At 35.2% G+C, this 14,118-nt stretch overlaps 1 protein-coding gene across 1 annotated transcript in view; it reads right to left on the reverse strand.

Moving 5' to 3' along the window:
* Positions 1–7,948, reverse strand: part of NMBR (neuromedin B receptor) — a 28,277-nt gene extending 20,329 nt beyond the window's left edge. The window contains exon 1 of the mRNA XM_072643471.1: positions 7,305–7,948. Within this exon, the coding sequence (XP_072499572.1) occupies positions 7,305–7,762 (458 nt within the window). The 5' untranslated portion in view covers positions 7,763–7,948. The remainder of the gene's footprint in view (positions 1–7,304) is intronic.
* Positions 7,949–14,118: the final 6,170 nt, after the last annotated feature.

Below are 14,118 nucleotides of genomic sequence, written 5' to 3' on the forward strand. Positions count from 1 at the left end.
CCAATCACAGGGCAGTGGGAGCCATTGCTGCAGTAGCCAGCTGCTTCTGGAGCTCTTGGCCTACAAACAGTTGGGAATCAAGGGGCTGACCTGGGTTGTAGTCCTTGCTGGTGGCCCTGAGGCAAGGAGGGGCTCTGGCATGGTGGAATTGGTGGCAGTTCTGGAGAGGGAATCCTACCCGCAGATCCAGGACAGAAAAGATGGCTTGTGGTTGTTCACAGACAAGAGTGCAGGTCAGGAGGGGAATAAAGAACTCTCCTTTGATCAAACCTCTTTGGAGGAGGTGAGAATTTACAGGTCTCTGGAGATATCTCTGAAAGCATTTGCACAAATCCCCTGAAACTTAGGGTAGTGCACCCTCCTTTCAACAAGGAGCTAAGAGGTCTAGTAATTGACTGGGGAAGTGACTAAAAGGGGGAAAAATAAGACTATAGAAGGTTACTTTGTAGATGAAAAGGTATTTTCTTTGGACAAGAAAGATCAAAGTATTCACCAGAGGAAGACAGCAAGGTCAAGGCTCCTACCAAAGCCTCTAAGAAAAATATGAAAAAGTCTCAGGCCATGGAAAAACTCAAAAAGGATTTTGAAAATCAAGTAAGAAAAGGAGAGAAAAAAATGGGAAGAGAAATGAAAGTGATACAAGAAAATCATGAAAAACTAGTCAATAGTTTGCTAAAGACCCAAAAAAATGCTGAAGAAAATAACAGCTTTAAAAATAGACTAACCCAAAAGACAAAAGTCAATGATGAGAAAAATGTCTTAAAAAGCAGAATTGGCCAAATGGAAAAGGAGCTCCAAAAGCTCACTGAAGAAAATAATTCCTTTAAAATTAGAATGGAGCAAATGAAAGCTAATGACTTTATGAGAAATCAAGAAATTATAAAACAAAATCAAAAGAATGAAAAAATAGAATACAATGTGAAATATCTCATTGGAAAAACATCGGACCTGAAAAACAAATTCAGGAAAGATAATTTAAAAATTATTGGTTTACCTGAAAACCATGATCAAAAAAAGAACCTGGACATCATCTTTCAAGAAATTATCAAGGAAAACTGCCCAGAACCAGAGGGTAAAATGGTTGTTGAAACAATTCACCAATCACCTCCTGAAAGAAATACCAAAAGGAAAACTTCTAGAAATATTGTAGTCAAATTTCAGTGTTCCCAAGTCAAGGAGAAAATATTTCAAGCAGCCAGAAAGAAACAATTCAAATATTGGGGAAACACAATTAGGATAACACAGGATTTAGCAACTTCTACATTAAGGGATCAGAGGACTTGGAATATGATATCACAGAGGTCAAAGGAGCTAGGATTAAAACCAAGAATTACCTACCCAGAAAAACTGAATATAATACTTCAAGAGAAAAAATGGAATTTCAATGAAAAAGAGGTCTTCCAAGCATTGTTGTTGAAAAGATCAGAGCTAAATAGAAAATCCAACTTTCAAATATAAGAATCAAGAGAAACATGAAAAGGTAAACAGTAAAGAGAAGCCATAAGAGACTCATTAAAGTTGAACTATTTACATTCCTACATAGAAAAGTGATACTTGTAACTCATGAGACTTTACTCAGTATTAGGGCATATAGATAGATAGATAGACAGATAGATAGATAGATAGATAGATAGATAGATAGATAGATAGATAGAATGATATAGATATACACACATATATATGTGTATCTGTTTGTGTGTATTTGTATGCACATGTATATGTATGTGTATATTACATGTGTGTGCACACATATGTATGTATGTGTGTATATGTATGTATGTATGTGTGTACATGTATAGACAGAGGGCACAGGGAGAGCTGAATATGAAGGGAGGATACCTAAAAAATAAAATTAAACATTGAGAGAGAAATGTAATGGGAGAAAAAGGGAAGGAAGAAGAAGAATATAGTAAAGTATCTCACATAAAAGAGGCAAGAAAGAGCTTTTACAATGGAAGGGAAGAGGGGGATGTGAGAGGGAATAAGTGAGCCTTACTCTTATTGGATTTGGCTTAAGGAGGGAATAACACATTCAATAGGGTATGGAAATCTATCTTACTCTACAGGAAGGTAGTGGGGGATAAAGGGAAGGGAATAAGAGAGGGAGAATTATAGAAGGGGCATCAGATTGGGGGAAGGGGTAATCAGAAGCAAACACTATTGTGGAGGGACAGGTCAAGGGAGAGAATGGAATAAATGGAGAACATGACAGGATAAAGGGAAATGTGTTTAGTCTTTCACAACATGACTGTTATGGAAATGTTTTGCATGGCTGCACATGTATGACCTACATTGAATCACTTGCTTTCTCAATGAGGGTGGGTGGGGAAGGAGGAATGAAATGTGGAACTCATAGCTTTAAAAATGAATGTTAAAAATTGTTTTTGCATGCAACTGTGAAATAAGTTGTACAGGCAATGGGGTATAGAAATCTATTTTGCTCTACAGGAAAATAGAGGGGATGGAGATAAGAGAAGGGTGGCATGTATGTGATAGAAAGGAGGGCAGATTGGGGAAAAGGATGGTTTGGGTACATGCTGTCCTGGGGTGGGAGTGGGAGAGATGGGCAGAAAATTTAGAATTCAAAATTGTGTGGAAGTGAATGTTGAAAACTGAAAATAAATAAATTATATTTAAAAAATAAAATGTAACTGCTTCAGAGGTCAGTGAATTTTAACAAAAACTATTAAAGATCAAAAAGATTTTAAGAAGCAAAGGAAGGGAAGCCTAACAGTGAGGTTTCAGGCATTATGACAGGTAACAAGAGAAATATTTGGGACAAAGGGGTGTTGCCAATATTCTGTAAATTATGTGAAGATATTCCCTAGTGTTTACCTATAAGGTGAACCCTAGTCATAAAAACTGGATCCAATTGAATCTTTTCCAGGAATATATGACTCTCCTCAAAGGACAACTGTAGCTAAATCAATTTACAAGCATTTTAAAGAGCCTTTTATGTGTGCTAGACCATGGCAGTAAGAACCCCAGGAACAAGTACAACAAAGCAGCACCCAAAAAGGTCATCAGTCTCTGTCCCTATATTAAAAAATATATCGGCCCCAAATAGGTATCTGGGCTATAATGGTGTGGTCAAAATTTGATACCTCAGTTATGTGATCTTGTTATCTATACTGATGAATTTTATCAAGTCCCCACTGTACTATGTAAACAGATTATGTTTCTTTCTATAATTTGGTTCCTTTTTTACAGCCCACTGTGTTTATGGCCTCTCTCTGGCCCCAGGAAAAGGCACACAGAAGATTAAGATTTATCAGATCAATCTTCGAGGATTCCATGACTATGAAATTTTCAGATATCTGAGTCTTTGACCAAAAAAAAAAAAAGCAGCCCAATTCTCTCTTGATTCAATATCAGGATTTTTGTATAAATTAGCCAGAAAATTGTTTCAACTTTCTCTTTAATTTATATTCAAATATTTGTTATTTTGTCACTGACTAGTTATAATGGTCTGCATTAGATATTATTGGATTGTTAAGCATGTGACTTTTTGATCTGCTGTCAAATAAGTCAGGTCAATAACAACTTCCTTTCTATTCTTTCATTGGGTTATCACAGTGTTTATACATTATATATCTATATATATATATATATATATATATATAAAACACTTAATAAGAGATAAAATATAAGATAGTGAAATTAAAGCTTCTAGACAAAGTATACTTATAAGGGTCACTTGATGGAATGGAAACAGGACTGGATATGGAGGCAAAGGACTTGAATTTGAATCCAAATAGGATTGGTACTAGCTGTGCAACCTTAGCCAAGTCATTTAATATCTCTGAGCTTCAGTGTCCTTATCTGTAAAATAGGGATAGAGATTAAACCTGTTATTTAATTTGTATGTTGAACTCCTTAGGCAAGGACACTTCCTCTACCAATGCAGGTCAACACCCTTTCTGCAACTTACAGTCTTAGTGAGTTAAGTTAAATCACTTGCCCAAGGTCACATAGCCAGTATATATCAGAGACAGAACTTGCACTCAGACTCTCAAGGCTCTGAAGGCAGCTCTCTATCCACCATACACTATCCACAGCTTCTCCTGTAAAATAAGGATATTAACTGTAATAACCTATTTACAGCATTATAGTGAGTATTGAATGAGACAATGTATTTAAAACACTTCGTGAACCCTAAGATCTTATATAAGTATTAGCTATTATCATGAAATTGGTCACAAGATGAATTAACCCATTGGTGTAGATAATTTGGACAGAATGTGAAGACAGGAAACTAAATAGGAAGAGGAGTTTGGGCTGAAACAAATTTGGGAAGTTGCACAAAGCCTTCAGTGATTTCAAGCTGCTCACTGCTGCAAATGCGTATGTTTTTAATAAGTTTCCTGGTGATGCTATATGGTTCCAAATCATATGACATCATAATCTCAGCAGTATAAGAATTGCAGGTTATTCAAAGGGCAATCAAGATGCCTAGTGTATATTCTGAAGAATTCTCTTCCTTATTCTTCTTTGTATAATAAAATATCTATTTTTTGCTAATGATTGCTACATCCATAATTAAAAAGAAAAGAAGAAAGAAAATGTGCTCCAAGTTCCAAATAACCAACGTATAAATGAACCTTTTGAAAATGACAGAAATGTAGAATATATTACCAACAACATGTTGGGGATGAGAAGTAGTAAGAAAAAATGCCTAATGTAAAGGGAAGTGAACAGAACCAGGAAAACCATCTACAGAATAGCAACAATAATATAAAGACAAACAATTTTAAAAGACTTTGGAACTCTGATCCACACAATGGAACCAACCATAGTTGCAGAGGACTCATGTTTAAAAATGCTATCCACTCCAGATAGAGAGGTGATGGAGTGTGGACTAAAGCATATTTTTGGAGGGAACTACCACCACTATCACCCCTTTATCATTCATACTTTAAGAGGAGGATAAAGATAAGGATAATAAAAACAACAAATAGCTTGAAAATCATTTTAGATTTTGAATTGAATTATCTTTTCATCTTGGATTGCTACTAAAACTATGTTTTATTCCCTAAGCACACCTTAACACAGAGGGAAATATCTAAAAATGTCAGTTGAATAAAAGGAAGGAAATTCATATGGCATTAAAATTATATGGAACTTATTCACTAAGAATGTAGTTTATATGGAAACCACCTACACTTATCTGTTATCTGTTAATACCTGAGAGGAAAAAAGAAAGCAGTATCTGACCCTAGACAGGACAATTTTACTTATGCTTCCTTGGCTGTTATGAAAACCAACTTGGTAAACTCAGGATTGTCCTACTGGGATTCTAAGATTCATGTCTGAAAAAAATTACATGAAAAATGATAAAAATTACTAGAACTGCTTCAGTAAGATCCATACATGAGGTTTGTCCAAAATCATCATAGCATCATTTTAATTTAAAATGTAAAAATGGATTTATATATAAAAGATAATACAAAAAGGAATATTATCTTAAGTTTCATACACTTCAAGAGAATTCCCAGCACATTAAAAAGAACAATAAGAATTGTGTCTATATAAGTAAAGTAATGTACATAATTGAATAAAGTGTCCAGATAACTCAGACAAAATAACTCTACTATTGTCTATGAAAGTGTGCATTGAAGTCTAATTTGTTTTTTGGAATGACATTGTATAGTCTTCAACTTAACAGATATTTGCTTTCTTCTCCACTTCACTTTATCCTTGTGCTAACTCTGACTAACTCTCCACTGACAAAGCAGAATAAGGAATCAATATAATGATCTGGATAATTCAGTAATACAAACTTTGTTTTTCATTAAGAACTTGGATTAAGAAATTAAATAACCTCCATTTTCCATACACTTATTTTTATTTCAGCTTTTCTTCATCCTTCCTAGACAATGTAACATTCAAATGTTTAGGTAGCACAGAGTGAGTTCCTGGAAGTGTAAACTAACAAATTAGTACATTCATGTTTTAAGGCATACACAGGTCCCAGTCCATGCTTCCATCCAGCTGTGGAGATATTGCCTATCCTTTTTTGCAAGAAAAAGAAAAATCATCTTTTTCCTTTAGCTATCTACTTAAAAGTTTGAAAAGATGAGAGCAAGATATAGTGAGAGTATCCTTGGACAAGAATAAAAGACCTGGATTCTAATCCTAGGTCTATATCATACCATGTTATGAAACACATGACCTCTCTAGATCTTCTTTTCTTATCTGTAAAATTAAGCAATTGGACTAGACAACCTTCAAGCTGTAAATGAAATTCTAGTCTTTATGTCTCTATAAAGTTATATATAGGATAGTTACATTTACATATCATGTGTATTTGTGTATAGACACACATATACACACATTTAAGGATGGTGTGGATTTTTTTTTTTTTTACTAGACTTGGGATTTCATTTGTATAGGGAATTCTCAGTAAGGAATTTTCTTCTACCATTGAAGCCTAGCACCTGCTCTGAAACTTACTTATTTTTGTAAAATATGCTGAACACATCTTGCATGGGGTTGAATTTCAATTTGCTCCATTGTCAATAAATAACAAAACTTGGTACATCCCAGTTGTAAGGAAAGTGTATGTTCTTAAATTGCTAACTGGTAGTAAACAAATATAAAATGTCCAAAATACTGGGTCTTAAGATACTGCATAAAAGTGGTTGCTATTGCTTCAAAGAGTAGTAATGCATTAGAAGTAATGCATTAGTGCAAAGGTTTCCCTTACCCAATTAAAAACTTCAGAGGCAAAATATTGATAATACTTGAGAGGGTTATTTTAAGGGATATTCTAAACTATCAAGTTAGTCTACTGATTAAAAGATAAAATACAGTGTCACTCTGAAGATTTCTCCTCCCCTCATAAGACACCTGAGATTGAACTTTTACTGTACAATGTGGTGAAACTATCTATAAGAGTGTCATCATGATAGTGATGTACTAACAAATGTATTTTAGAAATGACTTCAAGCACTTTGATATCTTCTTAAATAAATTTCTTAAATTATGTTTTCAAATTTAACGTTTAAATTATGTTTTAATTCATTTTATCCATTCTATCTCGTTGTCTCTGGCTTGCTCTCTCCCCCTCTCTCTTTGTCTCTCCTTTCATCCTTACTCCTTCCTTCTCTCCCTCCCATTTTCCTCATTCCCCCTCTCTTCCCTATCCCCTTAGCTCTCTTTCTTCTTTTCTCTTTCTGCCTGTTTCTTTCCCTTTACTTTTACTTTCCTCCTTTTCTCTCTTCACCTACTCATCTCACCTTCCTTCCTTCCCCCCCCTCAAAAAAAACATCAAAAAGTCTCGGTGTTATGGCAGGCATTCTTACCTGTCTGCACTAAGCGCGGTGAGAGTGAACACAGAAACTCCCACTGAGGTAAGCTGTATGGCGGGAATAAGTTTGCAGCCCACTTTCCCAAACATCCACTCTTCAAAGAAGTAGCGAGAGGCATCCACCGGCACGCAGGTCACCAGAAGCAGCAGATCCCCAGCTGCTAGGCTAGAGATAAAGATGTTCGGGACGCTTCTCATGGCACTGTTAGTGATGAAGATCTTCATTAGGGTGATATTGCCCAGCAAACCAACTGTGATAATAAGCAGGTACAAAGACGGGATCACGCAGCGGATCACGAACTCCGCGGTGCCCTGTTCTGAGGAAGGCAAGGAATCTGTCTCTAAGACCCCTGGAATCAAGTTGCTCTCATTCTCGTCGGTTTTCAGGGAAAGGTTAGAAAGAGATTTTGTAACCATAGTCTTAACTACTGGAAAATCAACTGTAGTTTTCATGCGTTTTATAACTCAGGAATGAAGATTGGTCGGTCTTCCTCTCTTCCTCGTCAAGTTTCTGCCACCAGAGAAAGTGTCCTGCAAAAAAATGTTAGAGGAAAAAACACAGTGGGAAAGTTAACCCATGCGCTCAGGTACTTTAATTTCTTCTTTAAAGTGCAGACTACCTTTTACCTGAAAAGTGGGTAAAATAATTCTTCCAGATGTTGCAAACCTCGCGGGGTCATGGGGGAGAGGGGGCGTCGGGAGAAGGGAGAGAAAGAGAGAGAGAGAGAGAGAGAGAGAGAGAGAGAGAGAGAGAGAGAGAGAGAGAGAGAGAGAGAGAGAGAGAGAGAGAGAGACGGAGGGAGGGAGGGAGGGGGGGGAAGAGAGAGGGAGGGAGAGAATAAGACTAGAGCTTTCCGGGGATCAGAATTTGTGTCTGGATTTCTAAGAGAACAGATCAAAACAGTTGCGGCAATGCCTCCTGGAGCTGTCCAGGGGGAAACTCTATTAGGATAACCAAGTGGTACTGGGGCAAATCTATTCCATCATCTTAGTCCTGCTGAGTTTCCCTTACTTCTGCAGTTTCCCCGAGCATGTGTGAGAGTGAAGGGGACCAGGATCCTCCCTCTCACAGTGTTCCTATATACATTCATACTGAACCGCCTCCATAGGGGAGGAGCTTTTCAGCTCTGAGGGAACACAGGCTAGAAGTTCTCTAGCTTCTCTGGGTTTGGACTGAACTGAAAATACCTAGGTGCCAAAAATCTAAATTGAATCTGAAGAAAGCAAGTATTTAGAGACTCATTGAGTAACATCCACAATATTCCATTTTATCTATCATTTTCCATATTCCATATAGCAAAATCCCCACCCAATGCTAGTACCATGACAGAATATAAAGGTTCCATTAGGGATGGACTGAGGAAGCTCTACTTATGTATAGACATTGGCCTGAGAATAGTCTTCGGTAACTGGAATTTACTGTTTACTATTAAGCCCATAATACATTACACTATGGCTTACAAGTGAAGGAAACTAGCTATCCAAGAAGAAAATAAGCTTTGAAAGAATGAAATTATGTGGCTGAAACTGTTTGAAAGAATGAAATTGAAAGAATTACATATATAAATTATACACATTTGTGTGTATGTCAGTGTAATGTGTATGCACAGAAAAGTGAAGTTAATAATTTCACCTATATAATTCAGACAATATTTGCTGAATTGTCCAAAAAATGCAAGCAATAATATTTTAGTTGAATTAACCAGATTTTTTTAAAATCACCCAAATGTGATCAGTGATTTTTATTCACCTATGATGACTTCTCACTTTTAATTTTCCTTTCTTGAGGTCTTCCATTTAACTTATAACAGGTTTCCCTGTTAAATGAAAATGTGACAATAGTGAAAACTGATAAAATGAAGCCTGTTCAAATGTCATAGTGAAGGGAGTTACAGTGTAATGAAAAGCATCAAACAAAACTAAAAATTATATGCCAATTAGGAATAAATATCTAAAATATTTAGCATAATGAGATTGAAATATCATTAAGCTATAAGACTAAATCTGTCTGATGTTCATATTTCATTGGTACTACCTGTCCCTCTGATTGATTTAACACTATGGCTAGAGGGCAGGGCAATGGGCTTCAGGGACTGTATTTAAAGAAGGGACTCAAGCACAGTTTTTCTCCCCATTTCCCAACAGCTACACAACATTTGGATTTCTCTAAAACTCTCTAACCCACCTTTCCCCAAAAAACCTCTCAACCCTCCCCTTTTTTTCATACCTTCTTCCTCACCCCTTCACCTTTTTGCTTCCTTTTGTGTGCAATCTCCCCTCATTAGATTATAAACTCCTTGAAGGCAGAGACTTTTTTTTAAATTTGTGTTTGTATCCCCAGAGTTTAGCACCAGCATCTGGTACATAGTAGGTGCTTAATAAATGTTTACTGACTTTATATTAAGTTCTTAACAGCTTTAATGGTTAGCCTATCCTCTCCATAGACAATGTAACACAGTGGAAAGATTGCTACAAATGAAATGAAGAAAAATCCAAGACTATGTTTGTGGTCAGACACTTTCTATCTGTGGGATCATGAACAAGTCATTCAAAGTTTCTGAGCAGCTGTTTTCTCCAGTGCAATAAATGAATGAAGCCTGTAGTATCTATCTACCTCACAGGGTTATTTTGATGATAAAATTATATGTGTTTAAATGCTACATAAATATTAGTTGTTATTACTCATTCGAAATAAATTAGAAAATAGAAGCAACTGTATAGGCAATCCATCTCTCAAAATGCACACACACACACACACACACACACACACACATAAACATTTATGTACACATAACACATTCAAAGTACTTTTATCTCCGTTATTTATACACTTTTAGTAAAAAATGTATTACTTATATACTTTCTGACAATCTATTTTTCTTTGGTCAAACATATATAATACTTAGATGAAAACCAAAATATTCTGCTTAAAATGTCAGTTTTGTGAGCATTCACATCTTCAGCATTATATAATAAAGCATTTGGGGTTGATTTTTCAAGTCTTTATACAAAAGTTTGATATCACAGCAGGCTTAATGTTGTAATTTCAAATTTTTTTTACTTAGAGAACTAGTATTGGAGTCAGGAAGCCCAGTATTCTTGGTAAATGTTATTGCTGTATTTTGTTGTGCTTTAATTTGTAGCAGTGCAGTGGCATTGTATAATGGAAAGTCAGGAGATACCTGGTTTTGAAGTCCCATCTTTGACATCTCTTGACCTTGTGTCTGTGAGCAAGTCAATTTATTTGAGCATCACCTTCCTCATTTGTAAAAACTGAGATAAAGACACCTGCACAGGTGTCTCACAGGACAATCTCACAGGATTTTTGAGAGGATCAAATGTGATCATGTACATTAAGGATGATAATATAAGCAGATCTCAAACAAATTTATAAATGTTTCTTTTAATAGAATTAATAAGTGCAAAGATTTTCTATGCTTCTACATCAATGATATCACCTTGCATTCAATAGAATCAAAAATTAGGTTTGATATATAAAATCTGGCAATTTTTTTAAAGATTGAGTGCAATAAAACTAATGGAATTGTCATTACTCCAATTATTAAAGAAAGATGACCCAATTTATCATAAATATTTTACACCAACTTTTCTTTTTAAGGACTTAAAGGAATAAATTCAGTATGTTATGTACTCCCTTCCCTATATATAAATATACATATGTATATACATATATAAGTACAATCATATGAGTATATATCCACACAAATACATGCGGAAATTCTAAAACACACACAGAGGAACTGATTTAAAACCCTGGTATCATTAACATTGTTACAAATTTGCATAGGTCCTTAAATTGCTTAGACAACTTTTTTTGATCCAGACCTGAGATTTTTTTAGTAACTATTCTGAATCTTATTCTCATAGAAAGGTGCTTAAAGTACTGAAAAGTTAAATTACTTTCCCTATGTCATAGAATAATTCAGAATATGGATTAGAGACAGAATTTGAATACTGGGCTTCCTGACTCCAAGACTAGTTCTCTAAGTAAAAAATGTTGAAATTACAACATGTAGCTTTGAGATGGCACTTCTTTAAGATGTTTATGCTTGCTAACACAGCAAAGATAAATAAAATGGATTTCCTATACTTCTGATCCAGCAACTTTATTAGCCCATTCCAGTTTATATAACATAATTATACAATATATAGGGATATATAAACACATATATCTACATATATTTCCACTTCTATCCCCATTGCACTTCTCACATTTATCCTCTTCTCTTACCCACAAAGTGACCACCCTGGTTGAGGATCTTATTATTTCCCATCTGAACTCTTGCAATAGCCTCCTAATTATTATCCCTACCCCAAATTTCTCCCCATCCTCCCTATAGCTTCCATAGTAATTTTACTGGGACAGGTATCAACATGTCAGCCCTTTGAGGAACAAACCCAAATAACTCCCCATTGCTTCTAGTCAACTATTAACTCTTCCATTTGGCATTTAAAATTCTTCACAACTTTGCCCCTTCCTACCTTTCAAATCTTTTCAACATGTTATTTTCCTCCTTGCACTATGTGATATAGATATAGTGACTTACTCTCCACAGGAAGAGTACTCTATTTCCCTTCTCTTTGCCTTTTCACACTATGTCCTCTCTTGTCTAGAATATACTCCTTCTTCACTGCCATCCCTTGGAATATTTGGTTTTATTCATGATTCATCTTAAGTGATTCTTTGTATATGAAGACTTTTCTGATCCCCTCCTCCACCCCCATGGTTAGAATCCTCTTTCTCACAACCATCCTGTATTTATTTCATATGTACTATATAAATACTTACACATATATATGTTATCTCTATGATTAGAATATACATTCCTTGAGGGACTGTTTCACTCTGTCTTTGTTTCCCCAGCAAGTAGCACAGTGAATGACCCATAGTAGCACTTAAAAAATGATGTCTGATTGATTTATTGACTTACATATGGCCACAAAGATCTCATTCCAACATTCCATTGAAACATAGAGAAGACCCTGGTTTCTGAAACACAGCAGTATCAGTGAGCGCACCCTGGCAGTTTCTTTCAAGTCTTTTCACCTGTCTAGCTTCAGTTTCTTCATCTGGTAAATAAAGCAATTGGGTCAGATGACCTCTAAGGTCTCACCCAGCTATAAAGCTCTCATTCTTGCCCCAGTTTTTGCTCTGAGATGGCACTTTGAGAGGCAAAGTACTAAATGTTGGTCAGATTTGAGGAGACACATCTATTATTTGGCAATAACATATTAAAATTGGGAAGTAATGACAAAGGCAATGAAACCCAATAATAATTCATTTTGATATATCATTTTAAGACTTGTGAATGTTTTCCTAACACTCCTATGAAGTAAGATGTGTAAGAACTTATGTAGTTTCCCATTTCATAAATGAGGAAATCAAGATTCAGAAAAGTTAAATACATTACTCAGACAACTAGTTGAGTATGTGAGTTTAGATATAAACTAGAGGTGTAAAATATGTTGCACACTGACAGAATGCCTGCAACATTCCAGAGTGAGGCCCAAACCAGATTAAATGAAATTAGGAAATAATTAACAAAATAAATAAAAATCCAATAAAGCACAGGTATTACATTTTTAAAACTAGGTCAATATGCAGCTTGCAGAGATCCTAATGTATGGTTTAGTGGCCCCCATTTCTATTTAAGTTGAACACCATTGCTTTATACTACATACCATACTGTCAAAGGCACTAGCCTCACTGTATATGATGTATGGATGTGAATAGGTAAAAGATTTAACCAAGTGGGAAGTCAAATGGGGAAATGAAGCTAAACCCTTGTCAGCAGTTGGAGTAGAGACTCCAAGTGCTTTGGATTAGGTAGATGAAGAATATTGTCTATGGGTGAACAAAAAGGGAATAATAGTGTTTGTGATTTGTGGGAATGGGGAAGGACAAAAGCAGTGTTGGTTTTTCAAAGGTTTAGAGGAATTGGGGAGTTAGGACAACATGAAAAGAACCATGGTGATTTTAAGAAATGGGAAACTGGCAGCATGATTTCACACAACCATTATAGTGAATCAGAAAATTAGAACCAGATAGAATACATACATTAAAAGGGTGGAATTTAAAGAAGCAGGTTCAAAGTTTGTTTGGGTTGTTAATTTTTTCATATCCTTCAATTTATTTCATCCTCTAGTTCCCCATCATCTTTTTATCTTCTTCCCTCTATCCCTGTGTTCTTTGGTCTTTCAGTCTTTGCTTCTTTTTATCTTCCTTAAAATTCTAGGATAGGGAACTGAAATACATATTATTATTTATTTTACTCATTAAATAACTTTTTTTCTCTTATATGCAAAAGTAAGTTGAATATCTATTTTTCTTTTTCTCCATAAAAAAGTAATTTTCCTTGGCTGTAATCCTTGCCATTTTTCCTGAATCTGATATTTTGACACAAACCATGTATGTGTGTGTGTGTGTGTATACATACACACACACACACATACTTGTATATATATGTATATATGTATCTATCTATCTATCTATAAAACAAATATTATGCTATACAAGGATTGAATATCAATGATTCGTCAGAACAGAAAATTTAGAGAGAATATGATAGCTGCCTTCAGATATTTGAAGGTCCTGTCCCAAGAGTGCATTACTAGAAACAATAAGTCAAATAGAAAAAAGTCAGGTTATTATTCAATATAAAGAAAAATTTTGTAAAAAAAATATAACAAAGTAGAATGGGGAGATGTTGTAGAAAGAATTTCTATTCAGATATGGATTCATTTAGATTATCTTTAAGGTCTCTTCCAACTCTGAAATTCTATATATA

Source organism: Notamacropus eugenii, chromosome 2, assembly GCF_028372415.1.
Source record: "Notamacropus eugenii isolate mMacEug1 chromosome 2, mMacEug1.pri_v2, whole genome shotgun sequence".
Lineage (NCBI taxonomy): Eukaryota > Metazoa > Chordata > Mammalia > Diprotodontia > Macropodidae > Notamacropus > Notamacropus eugenii.